The 12,929-nt window shown below is 33.2% G+C and overlaps 1 protein-coding gene across 1 annotated transcript in view; it reads left to right on the top strand.

Moving 5' to 3' along the window:
• Positions 1–12,929, top strand: part of cadps2 (calcium dependent secretion activator 2) — a 300,507-nt gene that overhangs the window by 226,040 nt on the left and 61,538 nt on the right. The window contains exons 14-17 of the mRNA XM_088922931.1: positions 2,854–2,955; positions 5,163–5,226; positions 7,946–8,069; positions 9,009–9,112. Of these exons, the coding sequence (XP_088779057.1) occupies positions 2,854–2,955; positions 5,163–5,226; positions 7,946–8,069; positions 9,009–9,112 (394 nt within the window). The remainder of the gene's footprint in view (positions 1–2,853; positions 2,956–5,162; positions 5,227–7,945; positions 8,070–9,008; positions 9,113–12,929) is intronic.

The raw sequence follows: 12,929 nt of genomic DNA, 5'->3' as shown, positions 1-12,929 counted from the left end.
TGCTTTAATGCCAGGTCCACACTACCAAGAGCACTGATGAGTGGTTATGGTATTGTAACGAATTCGGGTTTCGGTACAGAATAGAGCAGGCATGGGACTCAGGAAATAGGGTTGAACACATTTATTAACTTGAACTTGAACTTGAACCGGGAAAGGTACACACACAAGTACAGGGGTTACAGCGCTGCACCTTCACTAACACACAGACACGAAGGGAAGAGACTGTCTCCCAGCCTCTGCCCTACTATATACAGTCCCGTAGTCCCGCCCCCAGGCGCTGTTCTCAGCCCACCTTGCATGCGCATGCTAAAGCGCCCCGTGTGGCGCTACAGTATTAAGTTTAAGAGGTGTTGACCCACCATCCTGTGATTTCCAGCTCTTTGGGCCATTTAAGAAAACACACTAATGTGTAATCACTTGTGATGCTTTGGTGTAGCCACTTTAAATTCTTATCTGTTCTTGGGTGTAGGAACTTGAATGTTCTGTGCAACTTTAAATAAGGACAATGACTTCACACCAATAAAATTTCCACTTTTTTTCTGAGATGAACTATTTGTTTGTATTGGCTATATGTTTTCTATCATAGGTAGACTGCATTGTGAGCATCTCCCAATTGGTTTAAAAGCATTTTTTTCTACAAAGAGGTAGCTGACATATAATATGGCAAAATGTTTCCATATACTTCAGAATTAATTCTACTCAACCTCATAATTATTTCCATTATCAGCAAAGACGAGTAAGCCTGTTCCAGGGTCAGCCACTGGGGCCCAGGCCACATTATTACTCCCTTCTCTCTTCACAAGTGAGACGGTATTCTTTGAAAAATATATACTTCCTTCTCCCTCCACATTTGAACTTTTCTAGAGAAATTTGACAAACTATTATTTGAGTCTCACCTGTTCATAAACCTTTATTCCAGAGCTCTCCTGGCTCATCTTGATATTTCCAATCGAACTCTAATCTGTCTTTTCCTGTTTTTAGTTATGATGGTTATGATGAAAGGTTTACATTTTGCAGTGCAGCATTTGAAATTCTGCTGTGTCAAATCTCTGAGAGCTGTGGATTTTTATTCCTTAACCTTTGCACTCTTTGGATTGTTGGTAATTTCTCTGAAAGTTGTTTTAGAGTTTTCCTTGAAAGCTCTGATATTTTTTCTGGAATCAGCTGCAGATGTTTTTCTATGCCAACAAGTTATTGGCTGACTGGTAATTATACCCCTTGTTTCTTTCTTTTTCAGTGTATTCCAAATTGTAGATTTTGGTACACCCAATTTCTGTGCTATGGGTCTGATTGAGATTTTTTTATCAACTTCAAAATTACCTGCAGTTCTTAAACAGGGTGTTCCTAGATTTCATTTTGACTTGCAACTACAGACTCCAAACACTGAAGTCACACAGATACAGGTTTATAGGATATTCTTTTATGAGTGTCTAATTATCAAACAACACAAACATGTCAGATTTGGTACTTTGATTATCACAGTATTTTTGCTCCTTTATAATAAAAATAAAAAAGCTTTTATCAGTCATGAGCTCTTTTATCAGTCACGTTTTTTGTTCACATTAAATTATTATTAGAATTCATAGTGACAATCCCACTTTAGACTTCACTGTCCTCAATCTTTTGGGAGGCAATGTCTATATTATTCAACTAGGCATTAGTTAGAATCTATAGAGATTATCTTAAAATAATTATTTTGTACTTTAAATATGCTACATTTCGATACATTATGGCCTGGACACACATGACGAAGAGAAACAAAATCAAACACTGGTTACAATTCTAGATTCCTCTTCTTTCCTCCACAGTCTGCTTTGTAACCATGAATGCTCAGATGACCTTTCTAAAATGTACCTACAGCTGGCCTGTTCTGTAGAAATAAATGAAAGAACACTGAGGATCTGGAGATTGGAAGGGCTTTATTTCTCAGCAGGATATTTGCAAGAAGGAGGGCTGAACGGGGTATTTACTCCTTCCACTTTACGAGTGCATGAAAAGAGATTTACCTTTCACTTTGTCCAAGTGCTTAGAAAATCCCTCTACAACATTGCACCTCTGACAAAGTTCAGATCTTATGTGGCTCTTTCTTAGGAATAAGGATAAGAAATCTTTTCCCCCTTTTTTTCACTGAGATTAGTGGTTGTTGTTAAGGCAGTGGATTTTTTTAAACTATAAGTGTGAGAGGGGAAAAACAACACATAAAATACAGCTTATTTGAAGTAAAAATATTAATGTAATTGTAGAAATTAATCATTGCATTTTGAAACAGTGTATGGTATTACAATATCCTAGAATCTGGTAGACATCTTTTATACAGAGATGTGAAAACACATTTTGAAGGAAACCAGTGATGATGTACAGAAGTCTTAGATCGTGATTTGCAGGCACTTTTCCAACATAGCCAAAAGAGAAAAACACTGATTTAACTAAATCAGACCAGGGGGGTTCTACCCCACAACAAACTCACAGATGTGATACAATCACTTTTTTTCTACTTTGTTATACTGTACATTACATTTTTTCTTGCTTTACTCTTGATGCTGAGTTTTCCTCCAAATAGGTTTAACAAGTGTATATCAGCATTTTAAACATTAAGTAAATGCCAAGACTATTTCCATTGAATGTGCTATTGTATATCAAATACTATGTGCTTCATAACCTGCAATATGAATGTAAATAAAATACTGTAAAAACAAGACTTAAAAAACTTTCAAACCCAACCCCAGAAGGTTTTTGTGGCTTTTATTTTTTTTTAGTAATACAAAATATTTTATTTTTCATATGAATTGAACATTGCAGTTGTTCCTGATGCTAGTTTTATAACAGAATGGGAAAATATCATTTATTTTACAGACCTGATGGAATTGGGACAGTGACCATTGAAGAGAAAGAACAATTTGAAGAAATTAAGTGCAGACTTCTGGCTCTTCTTGAAAATCAGATTATCCACTTCAGGTAAAGACCAATAAACGTGCATGGGAATAAAAAATGCATTGTCCACTTATATTGTCTTTGTTATTTTTAAGTCACAACTTTAATTTCTCTTGGTTATGTAAACTATTGCTTTTACTAATATATTTTTACCAGCTGATCAGTCTTTCATACTTAAATATTGCTGTGTTAGTAGAAAGATTAAGATTTTTTAAAAATCAAATATTTAGGGTGTAAAACAATGTTTTAAAAGAAAAGACTAATTAGGTTTCACATCTTTACTGCTTCAATATACTGCTGTTCACTTTATGTCCCCTAAAGATGAGTGTAACTGATAAACCCTACAGTATATGTTAATAACATACTATTTAAAATTGTTATCTGCTGTCCTTTACATGTTCCTAAAATATCATACATAGTGTAATTCAGGTTGTTTTTATATTTAAATTAGCACACCTGTGTCTATAAATAGAGCCAAGAATGATGATAAAACTGAATCAACAAACTTTTTTGCAGGGACCCAAGTTTCTAAAGTGTGTCACAATACAATGGTCTAACTAGAACACTAATGAAGATTTTCTGTTCCCACTAATTTCATAGCATGTGAGAAAGCTGAGGATAGGATATTATGATAAGAGGATGTTGTTTTTCTGATGTTCATGCTCAATATCTCAGTAGCTTCCCTGCAGTGAAAATATGATTCTGTTTCATCGCTATTCTTTGGTTAATTTATGAACCAGGGTATGCGAATTAAAGTATAAACACTTTCTTATTTGTGTCGAACATTGTATTTTTGGAATACATACAACACAGTGGGGAGTAGTGGAAAGTAATATGTTAATTATCAGAATCACAGGGTGTTTTGCAACCTTTGAATAACTAGCAAAAAAGAAAAATTCTAATGACATTTTTCTCAGCAAAACATAATACACGGGATGCTTTTTAAAAAAAATATTATTTTTATTCCCACAGAAAATATAGCAATGATCATCTTACAGACGTTTTCTGTACGTTATCTGCTGAATATGGCACAAAGAATAAGTTGCAAAGTTGGGAATGTTATGAGTTAATTACTTACTAGCCCATATATTTAATCTGTTTATTAAGCATTTAAATGTTTTTTCTGTTGCTTATATTCTTTACATATCGTAAAACATGAATAGCTCTTCAAAAAATATCCACTTGGGACTCTACTGTTTGGAATAGGTGAATGTAGGCTTAGCATCATCAACATCTACTCATCAATGCCTCTCACTAATAGACTAATAGGAGTAAACAATGGGTTAAAGAATGTATGGATTATGCAAATATGTAGAGTAGGACTGGCCAGTAGGAGGGAAATGCAACAACAAAAAACACATAGCTCATTTGCAATAAGGATTAGGTGGTAACACAGTGAAGCTGATTAAGACTATTTTACTAATTTGTTAATGCCCCCAAGGGGGAGTGTTGGAGTGTCAGCACACGGTGGGATAATGGGTACAAGTGGAAGCCACTTCAGTAGTTAAATCTTTGGTTGCACCTGCACATAGATTGCACTAGCAATCTTAAAGACTTTAGACTTTTAACTAATTCAGTAGGAAGATGTCCGAAATTGTGCTTTAAATTCCCACAACATGTACCCTCTCCAAACAGGTAATTCTAATACAAAAATATCTCTCTTTAAAAACATATCAATAATTATGTGTTCCTCTCCATGACCAAATCAGCAACATGCATTAAACAAAACAACCATCAAGTTAACAACCATGATTCAGAATCTCACATAATATATCGAACATAAAAGTATAGCTAAATCAGCACTAGCAATTCTGCTGTAATAGAAATACAGTATATATTCTGTGACTATTAAGACTAGAAGATGAAGAAATATTGCACAACATATTACAAATACCCTGAGCGTTCCTTTAATTATCACTATTATTACTGTTGTTAATATTATTATTGATAATAATCTATATAAAGTAATTAATATTATACAGTATATATACCAGAGATAAAGTAATATTTGGGTCACCTCAGAAGGGAAGAGATTGATAGTTGTTTTGTGGGCTTGTTCAAAAAGTGTTAATTTCAAAGGTATTGCATATCGTATAATAAAAGCATAGACACAACTTACACAATCTGTCGTCTAATTAGTCATTAGAAATTATTATTGTAATTATTTTACAGTAACAGTAGAGCTGAAAGGTCCAAAAGTTATTTCTTATTTTATGTCCTTTTTATTACAGGTACTGTTTCCCATTTGGACGACCAGAAGGTGCTTTAAAAGCTACTCTTTCCTTGCTTGAGAGGGTATGTCTGGGATTTGTTAATGCCTTGTGATGTGTGGGTTGGCATATATTGAAAATGAACAGGTGATCAAATGAAATACAATACATTAATATTATACAGTATATATACCAAATCTTATATTTTTAAAACATTGATAGGTCATGGTAAAGTTAGGACTAGGGGGTCAGTTTAATTTGAAGAAGGTGAGTGGGAAGTTATTGCGTTAAAATAGCGAAACAAAAAAACTGCTTCTTTTGAACTCACATGCCTTTTTGTAAACAACACGGAAAAACGTAAAAAAACGTTTTGAACACATTTTAAAGTTTGTTCATTATCTCTATATTAATGTCAGTTAAATGCCACGCTCTTATCTCTTTTCGTTTGCAGTGTAGCTTGTAATTTATTCAGCTAAAGCGGAATGTCCAAAACATTTTACACTGCTATTTTGCATGCTTTCGTTACATATTTTTTTAAATTTATTAAACTTTATAACGTTGAACAAATTTGAATTAGTACGGAACATTAAATTCAGGTATTTATGACAAATTGTTTGATAGGTCCAGCCTGTATTCTTTCCATAAGAAAACAAGCAAACAGACGTTTTGCTATTTTGCATGCATTCAACATACGGTTATCTGAAAAGCAGTGTCCTGTCCTTTATTTAAAAGCGGTTATTACATCTTTTTTTTTACGATTTTCAGTCATTCAACCCGTTCCTACATCTGTAGTAATGTATTTATGTCATGCAGTCAGGTAATTCATGTTCTACAGTACGTATGTTCAAAATGTCGGCACAACCGAAACTAAAAACACGAAGTCAGCGTTAAAATGTAGCAAGTTTTAAAAATATATAAATTCAGAGCGCTGGTGGATGAAAGCGCCAAAGGATTGGGTGCTGAACTGAGAGTTTATTACAGTTAATTGCTGTTGATTTTTTTTACCGTATGTGTTGCTCATAGAGCGACCTCATACATTATTTCTTATTAACCCAACTCAGAAATAAACACTTCAATCTTCCAACTGGAGCATCAAAACTTTGCGGGAGACTTGTATCCTAAACGTAGAGGCTTGCAGATTGTGATTGCTTATTTTCCTTCATTATAAAATGTGATTTGTATAAAATGTGAAAAAGTGATTGTTGGTGCTGTGTATGCTTACTATAAAGTCAAAAGTAGACACTCTCACTTCTGATTAAAGATGGTGCGCAGTGACCCGTACTAGTATCAATGTGTGGTGTAGTTCGCATTTCTAATGACGTCCGGAAGTTTCGTTCATGTTCGTTGAGCTTACAAAGAAAGACAAAATGTTCAAGTACAGCAGCTGATCTAACCTGACTAGCAGGAACAAGGCACGTGTGTTATGTCAACCAGCCAGCAACTCTCATAAACAGACGCAGTATGTGCTTCATGATACAGTCTAACCTGGCAGGCATAGATAAAAAAAACTCTACTGCAAACGTATTTAGAAATGATTAGTACCTGTATCAATTACCTCGATTTAATGCTTTTGTCCTACAGTATAGACTATAGGTCTTGTATAAATTAGTGAACTGTGTCAGTGACATAAATCTTACCCTAGAGAGCTACACTTCAATGTCTGAAATTACAATATATTTTAGGAAATGTGAATAATAGCAGTCCACCGTGGCAACATAAATCTAGTTTAAATGGAAGGTGCTATGCCCATGATGGATTTTCAGTAGTATTTTATCATTAATTTTAGTAACTAATTGCCTAATTAATAAAATGAGGGAGGTGCGTGAGCTACTGTTAAAAGGCTCTGGACTTCAAACCGAAGAGTCGTAGTCTGTGATTCCGACTATGATGCTGCTGTTGTACCCTTGGGCAAAGTGCTTCACTCAAATTCCTACAGTAAATACGCTCTGTATAAATGAGTCTCCAGTACAGTACGTCATGGTTCTCAAGTGCTGTACTCGGTAAAATTTAAAGAGTAAGAAGTAACCGTATCGAGAATTCTAATACCTATTTACTTTTCGTAATGATCTATTCACGCGTTCTTAATAACAAATGTCGTTTTATGATCTGCCAATAGTAAAAAGCCCATTTTTATTTTTGTTGTTCATTTAACATGTATGTAAATAAATATATTTTACTTTCCGGATTTATAAGGTTATTTTGTGCTCGTATTGCATCGAAGAAACGGAAGACTACAGCTTGCTTGAACGACTAGTTCTATAATAGATTGTTTTAATATATCGACAGATTTTTGCTGCTTGACCTGTTGTGCCATCACTCATGGAAACTGTAAAACATTTCTCAATTTCGAAAGTTTCCATTTAGCAAGGAAATTACACATATGATAATATGAGCTTTCCAAAACATTTCCATATATCTGGTAATAACATGGTGTTTTCTTGAAAATTCTAATATAAACAGCATTTTAGGTGCACAATAACCAAATTACATTTTTCAGATTTTATTTCCATCAGTATTGAATTGCACAATTTTGTGGGTTCTTATACAGAATTTATAAATTTACAATAGGTAAAGAAACTTTACATATGTCTTATATATTATAATATTTTCTAATAAATATAGAATGTCTTTTAAATATATAATGTTTAACCTATAATGAGTAAAAAATGATCTTGTTTGGCAGAACTGGATGATTAAGTGTAAATCAAACCTATACACACAAGAAAATCTTCCTCCAAGAATATTTGTCATTTAAAAATAAAATGAACAACAATAGCAAAATACCAACATTTTCTCTTGTCTAGGTTTTAATGAAGGACATTTCTACTCCTGTTCCACCTGATGATGTGAAGAAAGTGGTCCGTAAATGTCTTGAGAAAGCTGCTTTGATAAATTACTCTCGCCTTACAGAGTATGCTAAAATTGAAGGTTTGTACTTTGGTGTCTACATCAGAAAACGCCTGAGAAAACCAACAAGGTCTATTAACTGAACCGTCTAATAAAAGTCTCTCTTTTTTCCCCCCACTTCTTTTCTGAACAAACCTGAGCAATTGCGACTGCAAATGTCTCATTAAAATCTCAGCTGGTGAATTGTAGAACCTGTTCCTATTCACTCTGCTAATCTGTCTCCTGGGAACCCGCTGCACTGCAAACCTCTATTTAACTCCTCCCTGTTGCTTTCTCCCCTTTCCTTTGTAATGTCACTGCATTCTGGAATAGTTCTCATTTCTCTTCTCTTTAAAAAGGAGTACTCATATGCAATCTCCATCTTGATTTTTAGCTTTAATCAATGAAGATAATGTAATACACTTTCCTAATATTGTATTAGTAAGAAAATGTATAGATTTTCCTAATATTGCATTAAAATCACAATATAGTTTTTTTTTCTTTGAATCTCACCAGTCTCTACTTTCTCATTAAGAATATTAGCAGATTCTAAACATAAATTCTAAACAGATTCAAAACATATAATTGCAGCTAGATTGTCCATCAAAAAATACCCTTAGACCATGTTTGCTACAATTACTATTTTTTTAAAATAAGATACATACATGAAAAAATATTTTTGTTGTAAAAACTCACAAGAAAAAATATCAATAGCATATATTTGAATACCATAAATCAGTATGCTGCTATGGTCTTGCAAAGCATGAATAAAATACTGGAACATTTACAGGTTTTAGACATCTCTTTTTGGAAAAAAAGTACTTTGAAGGTTTATTTTGAAATTGTTCTGATGAAAACCATTAAAATTTCTCATTCATTTTTTATGTATGACTGCTTTTTGTGCATTACTTTGAGGGTGAAATACAGTAGAACACTGTGTCCAAGAACATATGCCTTATTTCTTTGTTTATATTTCTGTAGACACAATAAATCTAGGTGCACCTACTAAAAAGCTGGAAGATGTAATACGCCTTGGAGAACTGTGCATAGAGGTACTTCAGCAAAATGAAGAACATCATTCGGAGGTAAGGAAGGTTCCCTGTGTTTTTTAAGACCTGTTACTCACAAAAGAGCTAGGTTTAAGTAGTGTCTTTTTTTTAGATGCATTTCTTCTTTAAGAAATATCATTGTGGGCAATGCATGCTATAATTATTTGTCCTAAATCGTACAGCTTCAGGTAATTCTTTTTTGGTAAGGGGACCTTTCTGTATTGAAAAGGAAAAATAGTTTGTAAAACCTTAACATACAGTATGTAGGTAGATATATGCCAAGCGTAGATTTATCCAATTCCTGTACATCTCTTCTGTTACCTTTAGTAAGGCTTTGTGCCTCCATGACTGTACTTCACAATTGTAGTTTTCGAAGTACAGTGTGAATCCTTATTTTTTAATAACACAATTATAGTCTTTTCCAGTAAAATCTGTTTGTGTGGAAATAAATTTTGTCATCTGGGGAAGACCTGGTTCTTTTATTGTCCAGAGAATTAGAGGGCAAATTTGTACAAACCTTTGCAACAGTTCATGGGGGGAAGATGCCAAAGATGTGGTCAATAGTTAGATGCCAAAGGCTATCGAGACTCTGTCTTGCAATTGGCAGAATAGGTCATTTACTGCTACTGTCTTATGAGGGCCCCTTTAGGGTGGGTGTTGATGGTTTCTCTCCAAAGTAAGCAATTTTGACGTTTTGGAAATGCTTCAATTCCTGTGCAAATAAGGGAAAAGAATGGATGAGAATATTGTAAGATATTGAAGTATCAGTGAAGTATCAATGAAGTAATACTTTTTATTCATGGATAGAAAGGAGAACAGAGCTGGGAAAATTGGATATTCCCAGTAGAGATATCCAGTGTACCTCTTTTCTTAAAAAAAAAGAAACCAAAATTTTGAACACATATTTTTAAAAGAGATTGACATTACCAGCACAAACATGTCTTGACTGTAGCAAGGCATTTATCATGTAGAATACAATGAAACCATGTACGGTAAGAGGAATTTCACCAGAAACTGGTGAATTCATTGAAAAGCCATTCACTTGCTGTTTAATTGCACAGCTGGCTGAGGTGCAAGAATGTAGGCTCCATTTGGCAGCTGGTACTGTAGCCTTCCTACCTGTACAGAAAGTCACAGTGGATTTTTGAAAGACTTAGAAAATTAAAGATGTGAATAAATTAAATGTCAGCACTAAAATTAGTTCTGTGCAGATGTTTTGCAGGTACAAAAAGCAAGCAAAGCCTCAGCTATTCTCACTTCCCTGTTGTAAATTTCACACCTACATTAAAAAATAAATAATTTGCAATGGACATCTGTGAATTAATTATGATTATTTGTATTGGAAAAAAACAGATGCTGAATTATTGATTAAAAAAAGACCCTCATTAGCATGTATTCCAATGTAGTCTCAGACATCTGTTCGTGATGAAAAAGGCTTTCTTCCATGGGGCTGCACAAAATAATGCTCATGTTGCTGCACTTAAATAGTAAATACATTCAAATGAGCTCATTTTAGATATTATAGAGATATTGTTAGCTTTCTGCATATCTAATACAGTTAATTGAAAATACCTTTGATGTGTTGCTTTATAAAAATAATCATAAAGCATTTAACATGTAAGAAGGAGGTGAAGAAAAAATGTCTGGAGTGTTTCCCTCAAACATTGGTAAAATGTTTATTAAAAAGATATCTTAGAAGACATATAGTAAGGTTTTATTAACGAAAGGCTTATAAAATGTTTTATTATGTTCTTTTTCTACCTTATAAACAAATGGCTTCATACAGGGAAAAGAGGTATGTCGATTTTTTGAATATCTGTTTTTTAATTTCTTTCATGATGATACATTGTCAGCACAGTGCTTTATGATCTCTTAGGTGCTTTAAAAGTTACTCTCACAACATCATTCCCATGACTGGAGTGTACTTTATCAAAAAGCTATTTAGTGGTAGTTACACATTATTCATAAATGTGTAATTACCATAATATGATTTTTTGTAGTTACACATTTGTTATGATTTCTAAATTGTTATGATTTCTACATTGTTACATTTCTAAACATAGGCACATACAGAATTTAACATTTATGATATGTAAATTGTTTTTGCATTTAAAGTAAACTCTTAAAAAGGTTAATGAGTGACATGTTCACTTAGAACTTCAAATTAAGATGATTGCTATTCTTACACCTAAATTCTGAGTGCTCCCATATACTCATATTGCGCTATGTAATATGGTTAAAACAGTGGCAGGTATGTGAGTACTTAACTAAAACCAAACAATAAACTATGCATGAGGCAATGTAAAAAGATGCATCATTCAGTACACAAGAGAAAATAACCCCACTGTATAATCCTTTGGAAAAAAGCATTGTGATCCTCTGACAAAGTTCACCATTTTGCAGATGTCATACAGTATATAGTGAAAAACTATATTTTGTTCTTTCTGATGTTTTAGAGTGTTCATAAATAAACATGTCATTAACCAGTTTTATTTAAATTCATTTCATTTGAATGTCTCTGAATTCCAGTGGCATAAATCATAATCACTGTGTTTAGTAGATAAGTTTGACTGGAATAACCCACAACACATTAAACTGTGCTTATTGGTGATATTAATGAGATGGTATTTTTCAAACAGGTTTATCAAATCTGTAAAATAGCACAATCAAGCATGTACTGTACTTTAAAAGTATTGGCATATTCCGGTTAACACAAGTGTGTATCATAGTATTTTCTAGTAGTATCTATTGTATACATCTGTGCCTCCAATAATGTGTATGAAATAGTAATACATTTTTAGGATAATGCAAGAATTTCCTAATTTTAAATATGTTTCAAATGTCATGCCATTTGTTTGCTCATCTGTGTGTCATCCACATACAGCATAAACAAATGGTTAAAAAAAATGGAGATGATGAAGATTTCTAGTTCTAGGCATCCAAAACCTTCAATGTGATTTTTATTGAAAAAGTCAGGTATACAATTAAAAGCATAATTTTTGTAAGAATGATATAATGCATTGGTAAATTGGTTTGAAATTTTTATTGTATTGTAGACTCTGCAACCTGACTCTTTGTGTCAAGTTCCAACAGCTAGCAGACAAATGACACCACCAGAAAACAGGGAATATGGATATTTCAAAGGGTAGTTTTCTAAAGAGTCAATTCCATCAGTTATATTAAAGATTACCATAATGGTAGTTTTCACAGATGCTGAAATAAAAAGTCATGATGTTATTCAGGAGAATTCTTTATCATGTTTATCCATACTCTGCATTTTTTGACTTTGTGAAAAGATAGTTCACAAAAGGCTGATACCAAGCATTCTCAAGGCTACAGTAGGTAAAGTATTGAGAGAGCTGAACAAGGTTGCAGAAGGTTAAGGTAACGGCAGTTTTAATGCCATTAGTCTTCACTTTTTTATTACATTTTAAATAATTTAAGATGACTTTGTTCTTTATTTTTTGATAGTGTTATTTTGTTTCTTCCAACTACTCCCTAATTCATCACTATTTTTGACAATTGTTTTAACATGAAATTAACATCTAGGAGATCAGAGATAATGTAAGGGAAGGATGAATGTATTATCTGAGTTAAAAGTAAAAGAACAAAACAGATGTCAAGATATTTTGACAAAGTGTAAAGGTAATTAGGGTGAAGCCTGAATGCAAACACCCGAGAGTGCTTTTGATTTTTCAAATGTTTTTGAGTGGATTTTACTCTGGGTGTAATTCGTTTATTAATTACAGTTATCAAGTAACTATTTGTCTTGATAACATCGTTATAAATCATTTTTATTTCCCATTACAACAAAAAATCTTTGTGTGCTGAAACAATAAATAAAAACTTTAAT

Source organism: Atractosteus spatula, chromosome 8 (genome assembly GCF_055471065.1).
Source record: "Atractosteus spatula isolate fAtrSpa1 chromosome 8, fAtrSpa1.hap1, whole genome shotgun sequence".
Lineage (NCBI taxonomy): Eukaryota > Metazoa > Chordata > Actinopteri > Semionotiformes > Lepisosteidae > Atractosteus > Atractosteus spatula.
Note: the sequence above shows the minus strand (reverse complement) of the source record. Positions and strands in the feature narration are given on the sequence as shown.